The following is a 14,905-nucleotide window of genomic DNA, read 5'->3' as shown; positions in this document are numbered from 1 at the left end:
GAAACACAACTCCCCTCCCAGAAACCTGAGTCCCCAGAAGGGGCTCCCAACTGCCCTTCCACCTTCTCCCACCCCTCTCTACCTTACCCCAGATCTTGCTTTGTGCCCAAGGAAGAATGGAGGGTCGGCCAGGGGGGGTTAGGAAGCAAGTGGATTAATCAGAGATGGAGGTGAGGTTAGAGAGAAAAATGCAGCCCAAAGCTCAGGCAGAGAATGACTCCCTTATCTAATGTTTGGATTCTTGTTCTTATACATCTCAGCAAGCCTGTGAGTGAAGTGGGCATCACCATTTGTTTCTCTTTCACAGCCTGTGATCTAATCCTTCTCACCAAAACATTCTAGCTAGCTTCAAACTAGCACACCTGTGTACTTATATTCATATTTTGGCTTTGAAGGAAACCGTGGGTGGGTGGTTTGATTTCATCTTCACTATAGGTGAAAACATTTACAGAGCCCTTGTTGTTCTTTCTGTCCCTAGCACTCTGTCCAGTGTTCTTTGGAAGCAGTGAAAATTCACACCACTACTTCAAGCTTTAAATAACTTTTCAGCAAATGTAACAAAGCAAGAATATCACTGAAATTACATTGTCTAAACCCCAAAATAGCATCTTTACAGCATGTGTAACCTTCAGCAACAAAACAAGAAAGAAGTTATTCCAGGATTGCTTCCTAATAAGTTGTCGTTGCTATATTCCTCTTCATTCTGCAGACTCATAATCAGGAAAGACTACTCAGTCTTTTTAATGTTTTTTATTTTAATCCTTGTGAAAAGGAGAAGCTTTTTTGTCTAGTTTGAGAAACTGTGTTTAAGGATCTCTTCCAGTTTTGCTCTGTGCCATGTTGCCTGAGAAATGTTGATGTTTGTTTGTCTCAGAGTGGAAAATGTCTTTTTCATCGCGCTCCAACATTTGTTTGTCCATGATCCAAATGGGTAGCCCAGGTTGAAGGCCTTTCTTGGTTGTTTCCATCAGAGAGTGGATACTGGACAGGAGTCTGACATTTATTTGTAAATGGTGACTGTTGTACATATGCTGTACATATGCTCTGTTTCTTAGAATGCAATAAAAATAGTAGGTGAAATCCTAATAAAGTATTAAAAAAACCCCAAACATATATTAATTTACAAATAATTTCATTCCCTATGAGCTCTGTCTTTGATCCTGCTGCAGACTAGACTGCTAGTTGACATACCTCACTCCCACATGGTTTTTGAGTCTCTCTCAGCAGCTGAGACTTCTGTGCAGACACTCAGTTGCCAGCTGCTGGTATGATATGCCTGCTAGAGATCAGAGATATGCTTGCTGGCAGCCACTAACACCCTTTTAACAAAAAGAAAAAAACACCAAAACAAAACAAAACAAAAAAAACACCAACCAACCAAACAAACAAAAAAATTATCTTTTCTTTTCTGCCTAACAATATCCATATTGGTGATACTCTGAGTGACCCATCCCAAACAAAAGACCTAATCTACAATTATCTAATCTTGACATTTTGTAAATATTTAAGCAGGTTTTTTTTAAAAGGTGTTTTCACAACAGTTATGTTGATTTCATTCGGGTCTGTGCTTCCTCAGTTCTTTCATCTTACTGCTGGCATCTTTTATCTAGCCTCCTTTCTTGTGCCTGAGTAGAAACAATAGATACTCTCAGGTTTTATGGTGATGAAGAAAGGCCTCTAATGGTAAAACAGTGCAGTGTTGCAGCATCATATTGAATCAGGTGGGCTTAGAAGTTAATGCTGCAAAAAGATGTCAGGTTCCTCTTAAGAGTTACTCCTCTGAGTGACTACATCATGCAGAATTCCTGTTGGAGAAGTGGCACTAAACGTTGATGTAGGTGACTGTAATTCATATTTCTTCCTCTGGACACGGGAAATTCTGTCTTGCTTTTATCAGAGACTGGAAGGATCTCTTCTTGACCAGTTTGTGTCAGTCTGAGCTTTCTCCAAATTTGAGCTTTCTTCAGACCCACTGTTTGATGTGCATCCAATTTGAACATGGAGGATTTGGAATTCCACAGTAATCATGTCAGCTACAACCAAGTTTCATGAGATGCTCTCTAAAACACTCCATGTCTGGTATTGAGCTGCTCTCCCTGTTCTGTAAGGTTCTGACTCTTCTGTATCTATATGCAAATCTATCTGAGTCTCCTTTCAGTGTTATAGAGCTCAACTTCACCGTCCTAAGATCTTAGAATCATATAATGGCTTCAAATAAACCTCCAAAGATCATCTAGTCCAGCCCCCTCTGCAGTAAGCAGGGGCATCCTCAATTAGACCAGGTTGCCCAGAGCCCTTTTGAGCCTCACCTTGAGTATTTCCAGGGACGGGGCCTCAACCACCTCCTTGGGCAACCTGTTCCAGTGTTCCACTACCCTCATGGTAAAGAACTTATTCCTAACATACAACCTAAATCTGCTCTTCTCTGATTTGAAGCTATTGCCTCTTGTCCTACCACTACGGACCTTTGTAAACAGTCTCTCTCCATCCTTCTCTTAGTCCCCCTTCAGGTTCTGCAAGGTCACTGTTAGGTCTTTCTGGAGCCTTCTGTTCTCCAGGCTGAACAAACCTAGCTCCCTCAGTCTATGTTTGTAGCAGAGGTGCTCCAACCCTCTGATCGCTTTTGTGGGCCTCCTCTGGACCTATTCCATCATGTCCATGTCCTTCCTGAGTTGAGGGCTGCACACCTTGATGCAATACTCCAGGTGAGGTCGGTATCAAAGCAGAATGGAGTGGCAGAATCACCTCTCTGGATCTGCTGTCAACGCATCTTTTGATGCAGCCCAGGATGTGATTTACCACCTGTGCTGCAAGTGCACACTGTCTGCTCATGTCCAGCTTCTTGTCCATCTGCATCCCAAGTTTTTTTCCAAAGGGCTGCTTTCCATCATCTCATCCCCAGTCTGTATTAATAGTGAGGATTGTTTTCCTCCCAGCTGCAGGACCCTGCACTTGCTCTTGTTGAACCTCTTGAAGTTCACCTGGGCTGGAAGTGTCTCCAGCTTGTCCAGGTCCCTCTGGACGACATCCTGTCCCTCTCATGTATCAACAGCTCCACTCAGCTTGGTGTCATCTGCAAACTTGCTGATGATGCCCTCGATCCCAGTGTCTATATCATTAATAAAAATATTAAACAGTACAGGTCCCAGCACAGACCCCTAAGGGACACCACTTGTCACTGCTTTCCATCTGGACTTCAAGCCTGTTGTGGAAGGCCAAAATAGGCCTAAACATGTCCTGGCTTGCCCAGACTTGCTTTCTGTTACATCTCCTCCTGCTGTAGGGGGAAGCAACTGAGGGAACGGAAAACAACGGCACTGGTGCCTCCAAGTCTCCTCCATGTTCTAACTTGTTTACAGGGTACCCTCACGTGTTCATACAGCTGTTTGTGTTTTTCCCAAATAAGGATAAGCAAGCCCAGACTTTACCTAATGTGGGTCAGTTTTGACAAAGTGCCATTCTGATTGGAGCCAGTAGTCTCAGACTACACTGATAAAAAGACATGAGCAGGTAAACACAGTGTGCTTTGCCTCAATGTGCTCTGCCATTGCTTATGCCATTGCTCTGCCTTGCTACCCTTGCATCTTGCCATACTCTGCTAAGCTATAAGCTTGCTTGCTACATAATAACAAGCCCTGATGCTCTGGATTTGTCTACCTGGAAATGTGTCTCAGTTTACCAGGATTAGGCATTAGGTACCTTCACACGATAGGCTTGCTTAGCCAGCATGACATTGTGCCTGTCTGTACATCAGCAAGACTTCATGCCAAGACTGCACACCCGTCTTCAGTTAAGACTGGGAGCCCTGGAGAGGGACACAGATAGTCCAAGAGGAACCAGGATCAGGTCAGAGATCATCTGCCTCTCTCCTAGCACTGTTGTCAGAGCCTGGAAAGATCTGCAGGCCTTAGCAGCTAAGAAGACATTGACAGAACTCCCTGCAAGTGTTTGGCTACTCTCTGGAAACTGTAGTTAGCCCCAGGAACCCAGAGATATTCATATTTTGTGAATAAATACTTAAAGCGTCCTGTAAGTGAATCCAAATACCTTCTGTCTTAAGCAGAAAGGAGCTTCTTGAGCTCCTCTAGTGACCGAGTGGCATAATTGACCGCAAGAACCTCTTTTACAGTCCTAATGGTTTAATGTTTGTTATATTACTGCTAGTTGTTTCTTAAGTGTTCTAGATTCTGCCTTTTCATCTGTGTAAAGTTTTCATGACCTTTGCAAAGAACCTTTTATTAAAAATTGTGGCTGGGAGTGAGAGTCCTGAATATCAAAATTAATAAACCCTATTAATTTTCCAAAGTCCCCCTGACACCAATACCTGCCACTACAGAGCCACTGAGCACTAGCCTCTGGATGCAACCGTCCAGCCAGTTCCTTATCCACTGAACACCCCACCCATCAAATCCACACCTCTCCAACTTGTTGAGTAGGGTGTTGTGGGAGGCCATGTTGAAGACCTTACAGAAGTCCGGATAGATCACATCCATAGGTCATCCCTTGTCCACTGACATAGTCACCAGGCCACGAGGCTGGTTAGGCAGGTTTTGCCACCAGTAAAGCCATACTGACTGTCTTGAATCACCTCCCTGTCCTGCGTGTGCCTTAGCATGGCATCTAGGAGGGTCTGTTCCATGATCTTGCCAGGCAGGGAGGTGAGGCTGACAGGTCTGTAGTTCCCAGGGTCCTTTCTACCCTTGTTAAAAAAGATGCTTATCCAAGTTGCAACGTTTGCCACTTGAGTCCAGCATCGTAAGTATTTAAGTGGCAACGCTAGGCTAACATTGCATTTACTATTTTACACTCAATTCCATTAGCATACTCAAATTGGATTATTTTCTTGGTACAGTAATGGAAATATGTCATAATCGTGCCAAAGTGACAGATTTTCTATGTGTATTTTGTAAAAAAAAGAATAATTTGACTGTGATCAAGTCAGGCAAACATGTCAGGTCAGAAAAGCTTGAAAAGCATGCTTATTGCTGGGTTTACTTTCCAGTAGTAATCTACAAGTAGAAGCCTAATTCCTTTGTCATTCAAGGTGAACATAGGGCTACTGCATCAGTCCTTAGAAGTGTCAACCTGCTCCAGGGCGTTTGACGACTTGCATGATAGCCCTAGTGGGGAATAAGTGAAACACAGGATTTCAAGTTCCTGTTTTTCCTTTCAGTGTTCACAAACACTTTTATTTATATATATCTATATAAATAAAATAATTCTCATGCCAAATGAGAGGTACCAAAACATGAAAGATTGAAGAATTTTATTTCTTCTCAGCAATAAAATTATTGAGTCATCCAAACAGAGTTCTGACTAAAGAAGAAAGGTGCATTCTGGTAGTTACAGTAGACTGTATAGTGTCTAAGCAGTATGCAACAATTAGGGTTTGCATGGTTCCACAGAGAGTATGTTCTGCATACTTGATGCAGTGGAATTTAAGAGGAAGAAAGGGTGTATTTGTTTTAAATTTTCAGGGAGGTTGCTTCTTCAGAGAGTTTTCTGCAGGGTTAGGAATGCAGCATCATTTGGAAAACTAGACGAAAGATGAAATTGGGAAGTTGTCATTGTTAGGACCTGTCTTCCTTGGATTAATCAGGGGTATTCTTAGTAATTGCATGGTGGCCTATTAGTGAGTGAAACTTTCAAACACATCTTTTCCTGGATAAATGTATTGGGAATTATACCTATGTATTTTCCTATTGAATTTTGAAATTACAACAACACACTTGTGTGGATGGAAGCTTTATGCTGTTAGTGGCTGATCCCATGTGGAGACTAGTGAGGAATCAATAATGAGTTTGTGCTGTGTATCATTGTCTTCAAAGAAAGGAAGGGCATATGAAGGTATATACAAAATACAGAGCAGGCTTAGAAGCAAGTCAGCGTTTCAATAGATCTTCTCTGAGCCATGTTCTGTAAGTAGAACACACAGGGAGTTATCTGTACAAAAGGCCTGCTTTAAACTATTTCTTGTGATAGGCAGACAGTGGTACACACTGCCTATTTCCCAAAAAAGCCTGTTTGTTCGCCATGATGTCTTTGTAGAAGCGTATTTAACATAATCTTTGCACAGAAACTGCAACTCTACAACTCCAGATTTTAGCCTTTGAGAAGTGTTCCATGCAAAAGTATCATTAGAAGACTAACCAACCTAATGATACGTATAGGAATGTGAGTGCCTAGTACACTCAAGGAAAAGAAACCCTTTGCCTGGATACAGCTGCTGGAAGAAAATGCTTTGCTATCTCCCTTGTCTTTAGCAAAACATTATTTACTCTTACTAGGTGTATTGACATGAAAACTGAAGTTCTTTGTTTCTAGATAATTGTCTCATTTATAAAAGCATTTTTCTCCCCTTCTGTGAAGAAAGAGACCTGTCTGCCTCTAACAATCTGATCTTCCCAGCCTCCTGTGGTCTTCCTAGTAGTTGTGTCCCATTTTTCATCCGTAGCTTCACACTTGTTCATCCAGCCATAAATGGGTATTTTCATGAGGGTGAAAGGGAACATGAGAAGGTAGAACGAAGGAGACTTATAATCCTTGTACTGGTTAGAAGTATGCCAGGTCTTCTGCAGGTCTCCAAAAGCCTGCATAGCGTTGGCTCACTACCAGACTAGGCAATGAATTTATTTGAGGCACTTTGCACGGAAACATGATTACATGATCCTATATCAACCAGAGCAAGGATTATCTGTATGTATCTTCAAACAATCTGTTTTCAGTAACACACTGATTAGATCTCATCAATGAACACAGAGCTTTGGGTAGGGAGTTTATGTGTGTCGTTGCAAGGGTAGGGAGAAACATCCTCAGTATGCTGCTGATTTTGATCTTCCTAAATGCCACCAGGAATTTGAAATTTTTAAGCTTACAAGAAAAAGAAACACAGCTTTGAAAGGTAGAAGGCAGTGTTCATACAAAGTAGATGTTAACAATTAGGAATAGAGAAGGGTAGTATGAAAGATATTCTGTTTTATAAGATCTGCACTCTGAGTCTTGAAAATGCATGCAATTCAGTCTCAAAGCACGGGTCTTTTTTCTCTAAAAAACTAATTATTTGGTTTTGCAAATGGAAATAAGCTTGGAAGCAGAATGAAGCTTGAAGGTCACATTTTCTGATGATGTGAAAGAAATGTAATTAGGAATATATAAGTCAGTATTTAACTCCCTCTGTTCTTCTGAGTCCCTGAGCTGAACTACATCCATCTATTGCTGTAAGACTATAAAGAAGTCTTAATTGCCATCTCTTATGTGCAGAGAGTTAAGGAACAGGTGTGCTTTTAAGTGATGCCTGTCTGTTTTAACACATCTGCTTTTCTTACTGTGCTGCAATTCATCCTTCTGACCAAGGTGCTTAAACTTACTGATTAATTCCATGAAATACACCTTTGACCCTCTTCCCATCTCTAAGTGCCTAAGCAGATGCACAGTTTTCCAGGGTCCAAGGACATTCAAAGGAAGTCTCAATTGATGTAGCACAAAAACTAATAGGTCCAGAGGAAATTGTAGTCTGCTAAGAGGCAAGCAAGGTCTATTTAGGAATACATCTGAATTTGGCCATCAGCTGATTAATTACCCATGTCCTTCAATTATATCTGAGATTTTAAGGATATCTAGTAAGAATAAATTGGACAATGGGATAAAAAAAGTGAAAATATTCTCTCTTAAGCCTAATTGACATGTGTCTCAAGATAGTGTTAAAGATAATGTTAGAATATGGAAGCTGTGATATGTGTTGCTTCAGCTAGTTGCTATTAACTAACTTAGCCGAATATACAATAAACTTTTTACATGTGTTCAGCCCTAGAGCATTATCATTATCAGTAGACATTTAGATACACAAACCAGCCTGTCCCTCCATCTGTTTCCTTCAGAATACTTGTCGTTTATTTTGCAGTGCTGTAAAAGTGGTTACAGCTTTGCAGTGGAAGGCTATTACAGCAATATAATTTTTTTCATATTCAAGCTAGCTTTAAGATGAGAAGTTTGCCTTGTATTTAGAAGTCCTCATGCTTTGCTCTATCTTTATGCATGGGATGGACAAATTAAACATGTGGAATGCAGCTGGGCAATAAGTAAGGTTGCAAAACGCTGTCATTAGTAATAAAGCCTTTTGCAGTGGTACATTAAAACATGTCTCTAGAGCACAGGATTTTAAAAAACAACAAAAACAAACAAACCCACCCCAAAACAGAATTCTTTGATTATAACCAGGGATTTGCTTTTGCTTTCTGAATTATTTTGAGGAGACATTTCGTTGCGTGGTTTCCACAGAAACATTTTGCAGCAAGAAGGTATCCATGTTTAAAATAAATTGTTAGCCAAGGCAGTGAGAAATTGGAAACTCTTTTACATCTTGAGTAGATGAAATTTCATCATTTGATGCCAGTCATCACATTCAGCTGAAAATTTGCCTAATTGTTTGCTGGTGGTTGTAAGCTAAGTGTGTATTAAGTGATTGTGGCTGTTTTGTAGAATTAGCCCTACAATTAGAGTGTCTGTTTTGGGTAAGGTAGTGTATAAATGTTGGCTCGGAGCAAGAAGGTTTTATCTTTTTTTTCCCCCCTTTCCATTCTCTCCTCTTCCACTCCCATCCCAGCCTCTCAAAGGAAATTTGGGTTTGAACAGCTGCTTTAGAAAACAATGAAGATGTTAGTGGCTTTTTTAATGATACCAGACAATAAATGAGAGGATAGGTAAGGGGAGAAAACAGCCCTAATCAGTTAAACTTATTAGAATTTCACAGTTCTCAAGAGGCTGTAAATTGATACAGCTCTGGGGTGAGAGAAGAAACAGAATGAAATCAAATTCCATCTAGATCTATACAAACAAAATGGCACTAAAATTTAATTTTAACACTTACAAAATGCACTCAGTAATGATACGTGGTCAAATACAGTAAACCACACTTTTCAGAAAACCTATTACCATATTCCTTGGAATGGATTCAGTGATGTAAAGATTTGTCTTGGGCAACACCTGCAGTTCATGCAGATTTTTCCAGCAATAAATTCAGTGCTCTGTCATGTTTAACAGTGTATGAGCACATTAAACTTAAAAGCAACTTCATTTAGCTGAAGATGCTGCACATCGTCTCTTTAGTTATGATTGTTTAGGGTATCACTCCAGTGCTGCCCCTGCAGCCCTTCATGGGTATTGAGTCAGACTAAAAAGTATGTCTCCGTGTTTTCAAAGATGCCCAAATGCCACAGGCTGTTTACCATTGGTAAAGGGGTAATAAGAGACGGAGAAAAAGGCTTAACATAAGCAAGTTCCAGCAAGTTCCAGATCCAAATCCATTTATTGCACCCCAAGCATGGGCTTATATACTTTCTATCAGAAGGCTACATAAGAAGGTTACAAATCATGTTAAACTCTGTGTTAGGACTAAGTTAGGATTACACACTAATTGGCATAGACATTCTTCATACTCTCTGAACAACACATACATTGTGTCTGAGCAGTTCTGTCAGCAGAGATAGGCGAAAACCACAGACTCCAGCCTTACACTTGTTTATATTTGTTACACCATTCTCTGAGGCGATTCCAATCCTCTATCAGCACTTCTGAAATCATGAACCCTCTCCTGTCCCTGGCTTGTATTCCACTGTATAATATTCAGACAATTCTATAAGATCACTGCGTTTAATATTACTATATCCAACACCCAAAACCTGAACATTTGGTATTTTAAAGGTTTCTTTTGTCTTCAGTTATAAAAGCATCTTCAGCTGTGTCTCTGATGCTGTGAAGCTGTCACCTTTAAGGCTAAAACTCCTAAAAGCAGGAGCCTAGGACTTTAGTCCCACAATCACAAAGTTTGTGATTGAGTTAGGATGACTGAGTATGCCAATGAGAATAAATGCAATTTAAGTTTCTGATTACCCTCTTTAGTTTTCTTTCACATAGTGATAGCAGCAAAGAGAAAATAAGATGCCAGAAATTATAAAAGGATTAGAGTAAAGGTGAGGAATGGGAAGGAATTTATCAGGAAAGTGGAAAAGAGAATGATATACTCGATAGAGGGAAGACAGAAGTTGGACATCGCGCAAATTTCTGTTTTTTTTTATTTACCTTCTGGGAAACAAATAGTAGGTCAGAGACAACATCTGAAAACCTGTATGTGTAGAGAAAAGAAGGCAGCTGCACTTTTCATAAATAGTCTGAGAGCCTATCTGCACATAGTGACATATAATTAAGTTATTAAGTTGAAAGATTTTTTGGGTTGTCTTCTGTGTGGTGGGTTTTTTGTTGTTGTTGTTGTTGTTTTTTATCTTCTATTTTAGTTATGGTCAGAAAAATGTTTCTATTTGTACTTCTATATCCTTATCTGAGCAAAATTCCATAAAGTAGATTAGGAATTTGCCTACTCTGGGGTCTCCAGCAGTATTCTGTCTATACAGTAGTTTTTTAATGCTATTGCACTGAGTAATTGAAGAACTGGATGGTACCATAGTCCTGTGACATGTTCTTTCCATTACAATAGTTTGTGTTCACACAGAATAAAGCAAGTAAGTGAATAATGGATATCTCAGTTAAAAATGGGTAGGGGGAAGGGGACACCGAGCCTGCTCAGAGTAGCATTTTCTTGGTTTTGATAGGTAGTTTTTGTGGTCTGTGTAGGAATTTCTGATTATGTAGCAATGGTTGTTGGACACCTCCCTCAAGGGGCTCATGCTACTGAGAAATATAATAGTGTAACATTTTTAACTGGTGCCACAATAGCACCTGATTGTTTGTGACACTGCTCACTGATGAAATGATGTAGTGGAAGTACCAGGTTTTCACACATAGAAAAAAACCCTGTTTTAAAAGGGTTAAGTGCAGATCAACAACATATTTGTTATGTCATCTCTCCCATTGACGCTCCCATCCCCACCACAGATCAGAAACACAGCCTGACACAACGTGCTTTCTTTCAGATCTCCATAGACATTTGCCTGCCACAATGCAATATAAATTTGTCTTGGTTATCAGACTGTAATTATTGTATAATAATGGGGAGACACTGTCCATAAGGCATAGTGTTTGGGCTTTTTTAGTGCAAAAATAATCTGGTTTAAAAAGATCACTTTTTTTTTCATTAACATACCCTATCTTATAACTTGCAGTAATTAATGTAGTTAGGAGAAGATATTGAAGAGAGGCTTTTCATTTTTTTTTTTTTCTCATGTATGTAAGAAGTTGATCCTGCTTGCTGATCCAGAAGATACCCGTCTTGCATGAGACATAGAACTCAGAGAAATGAGATCTGGTGGTTGGAGGTGTCACACACCTGTTGCCTCTCCCTGGAGGCATTCCAAAGCTACCGTATTGAAATCCAGTAGGCTCTTCTACCAGAAACCATGCAAGAGATGACCCTGACTATTCATTGAGACTGATAAACTTAAAGATATATGATATCTTCCTTTTATTCTGAACCTTCTCTTTTCATTTTCAGTTCTCTCCTTTCAAACACCAAAATCCTTCTGAAATGGCCAATGGCAAACAAACATCCAGGCTGAAATGTTAGATCCATTTGCTATTAGTGTATCTTTCTTCTTTACCCAGTTTCTTTTCTGAAGAAACCACTTGTTTGCTTTCTCTTTGTTTCTTAGCTGTTAGAAAGCCTTTAAAAATGCTTTTACTTCTCTGTCACAGCATTATGCTCCTTGGAGGGAGGATCAGCTGGAGTCATGGCAAAGAGAACTGCTGTCCTGGTAGTTTTATTTTGTATTCACCATACGATTCCCAGAATTTTATTGTTCCTTCCCAGAGGGTGAAGATTGGTCTCTCATGCAAATCACTGGTCCTTTTCTTGGCTTTTGTAGCCTTTCTGAAATTGTTGGAAAGAATCTTTCTTTCTGCAGAGTGAGGAGGAAGAAATGCACCAGACAGGCTGGCCCCACTCATTTTATCCTTTTCCTGTGCCTTACAGCTCCTTTTGAGGAGCAGGCACCATGCAGTACCTATCCTGAGTTCCCAGGGCTGCCACTGCTCTTATGCATTTGGTGCACCAAATTCAGCGGCATTATTTAACTTAAATCAAGACTGGCATTGGTATGAAAGCACACAGAATCTGGCCCACGGCCTTTTCTGTGTGCAAAACCATCCTTGCTCACTTAAGCTGAATTGATAAATAAGTGATTTTCTGCTGACTGAAGTTGGTACATGAAGTTGGTATCAGCTGCACAAAATTAGCGCCTGTACACTGTTTCAGCTGGTAATATTTTGTGAGTAGAGGTGCCTGCAGGTTCAGTTTTCACAGAGCCTTGTTAGTGTTCATGAAAGTGCAGCTGTTATCCTCAGGAATGCCTCCAAGCTTTGGAAAGTCTAGCAGCAACACAGAGAATGTGTGGTAATGGGAATTTATTTTAAAAGAAGTGACAAAGCAAAGGAGAAGGGTTAAGGCTAGAAGCAGTCTGGATAGAGCTGCACTGTGATTGAAAGTAGCAGGCTTTAAACTACCTGTTTGGTGCAAATGAGTTAAGCAGGACAGAAATTTTAATTTAAACCCTTTCTCCACAGACATCAGCACATGCATGCAGCGGATTATTACCACCATCTGTTTTATCCACAGTGGTTTCTATCAGTTGTGTTACTTTGCTTTTTAGGGTTTAAGCACGGCTTTGAAGCTGTTGTGTTGTTATCTTAGGCTGAATGTGTACATAGATGCCTGTAGCAGTGTCACCATGCTAAGACCCTAACTGTTAGATTAATGAATGGAAATAGTACCAGTGTGCCATTGCAGTGTATTAATAGCTGTGCAAGTTCAATCATATACACTACTGACTTTGTCATCATGTAAAGGTATTTACCAGATCATAGAGGGATTGCTGGGAAAGGTGAATGTAATCTTTCGTTTTCATCTGACTTAAAAATAAGGTAACAAAATTATTTTCATACACTATTTTGTGATTGTCCCTTGCAGCAGGAGCATAGATGCACTTTTAGACTTGAGATGTTCGCTGAAATGGAATATACATCTATGAGGGACATTGTAGTGAGTGCAAGGAAAACTATCTGTTGCTTATCTGTCATGAAGCTTAACTTCATGTTCTGAATTGCTGGAATTAACACCAAAAAGAAAAGGAGAAAAAAATGTGCTTATTCCTTCCTTCTTCTTCTTCTTCTTTTCACAGAACCTGAAGAAAGTGTTTGTGGAATTTAGTCATCAGGAGCTGTTTGAGTTCTATAACAAGGTCTGTAGATTTTTACAATACTGTGCTTTCTTTGTAAACACCTTATGCTGCTCGGCAGGAAGTGTTGCCTGTATGAATTAAATCTAATGAACCTGTGTGGGAAATTGACCAAATTTTGATTAATGCTGCTGGACTTGTTTGATCATAAAGCATTTTCCAGAAGAGTCTGCACATTCAAATTTGCAATGGGCTGAGCTTGGGGTCATTGTAAGCCTACCTGATGGTTAGATTGAGAGGAGTAGCTGATGATTAACAATGAGGAGCTCTCTGGAAAGAGCATTTTTTGTCTTCAGTCGAAATGCCAGGCTCATAATCCAGTCAAAATGAACTCTTATTATTTTTTTCCCTTGTTATTATGCATTGGAAATTCACAGCAAAACATCTGTGCGTGTAAAAAAGGCAGTATTTAGACAACTGTTTCTTTAAAATTTGAATATTTAAACTGCAGCAATGAATTCTAATAGCTTCATGTAAAAACAAATATTCATGAGTAGAGGATTCTTTTTTTTAATTGCTATGTGAATAGATTTAGTATGCATAGCTGAAGATACTGGATTTTTTTTTTTTCCTGTTTGCATGTTTCTAAACATTTTATATTGAGTTTTTTCTCTCTCTCTCTTTTTTTTTTTATTTTTTTTGTTCCCTTAAATAGCTGGAAACTATACAAGCACAGCTGGATTCCCTTACATGATGGTTTGGAAGACTTATTTCTCCATCACACTCCTTCCATTATTTTTGAATTGAAGATAGATTGCCAAGTTGTGTTTGCTGAAGGACTGAGCAGATTGCTTCCTGTAAAATTATATGGCTTATCTCCTTTTTAGACCAGTAACATTAGCCAAACATCTTTGTTGAGAGTCTGAAGATTCTAATGGACTTTCTCTTTTTTTTCTATGAGCAATTATGAAAAATGGCTTCACTTGCAGGAGGAAAAAAAAAAAAACCCAAATCACAAAGCAACCTCCCCCAAAAAACCTCTCAGAAACAACAACAACAACAAAAAAAAAGTGCTACCTGCTTTGGACTTTTGCAAGAATTTTTTGTCCTTTTGTGTGTGTTACTGGATTCTGCTGGAAATTCACATACTAGTGAGGGACCAAGAATAATATGTTTTAGATATAAAAATAATGTAAAACTGGTAAGAATATACACAACCTTCTGAATTGTTGCTCACACAATTGCTAATGCTTTTTGCTAAATTTATCAAAATAAACTGAGAATTCAAAAATAAATGGATTTAGTTTGGGCTATTTTAACTTCGTTTACTTTCGGCACTGAGAATAAATATGGCTTCTTAGCACTGCATGCATACCAATGAATGTAAGCAGTATAGTGTATAATTGGGAGAAGAAATCTCTTGAGCATGCAACAAAGAACACTGAAACAGTCTGACAGATTTCTAAAAGCTGTTTGTTGACTCCCAATATTGTCCACCATGGTTTTAACATCGCACTGAAAGAAATAAAAGTACAGAGACTTAAAGGCCAAGTTAGTCATATTTTCACACATTAGTTCCAGATGAATGGAGGTTCATGAGCAATATGAGAAGGTAAAAGTCATCTTAGTTCATGTCTGTTGCCAATCGTTGACAGGCAACTTCATTGCTGCACCTTGATAATGGGCAGAGTGTACAGCTCTCTGAGCTAATAGAATGTGAAAGGAAATCAAGATCTTTCTTCCTATTAAGAGATTCCCTGAACAAGGCTTTTCTTTTTTTTTCT

General features: G+C 39.4%; 1 protein-coding gene across 1 annotated transcript in view; it reads left to right on the top strand.

Moving 5' to 3' along the window:
* COMMD10 (COMM domain containing 10) overlaps positions 1-14,416 on the top strand; it is a 139,167-nt gene extending 124,751 nt beyond the window's left edge. Inside the window, exons 6-7 of the mRNA XM_064140110.1 lie at positions 13,125-13,184; positions 13,837-14,416. Coding sequence (XP_063996180.1) covers positions 13,125-13,184; positions 13,837-13,875 — 99 coding nt within the window. The 3' untranslated portion in view covers positions 13,876-14,416. The remainder of the gene's footprint in view (positions 1-13,124; positions 13,185-13,836) is intronic.
* The last annotated feature ends 489 nt before the right edge of the window (positions 14,417-14,905 follow it).

Source organism: Pogoniulus pusillus, chromosome Z, assembly GCF_015220805.1.
Source record: "Pogoniulus pusillus isolate bPogPus1 chromosome Z, bPogPus1.pri, whole genome shotgun sequence".
NCBI lineage: Eukaryota > Metazoa > Chordata > Aves > Piciformes > Lybiidae > Pogoniulus > Pogoniulus pusillus.
The sequence above is the reverse complement of the archived record's forward strand: the minus strand, read 5'-3'. Positions and strand labels throughout refer to the sequence as shown.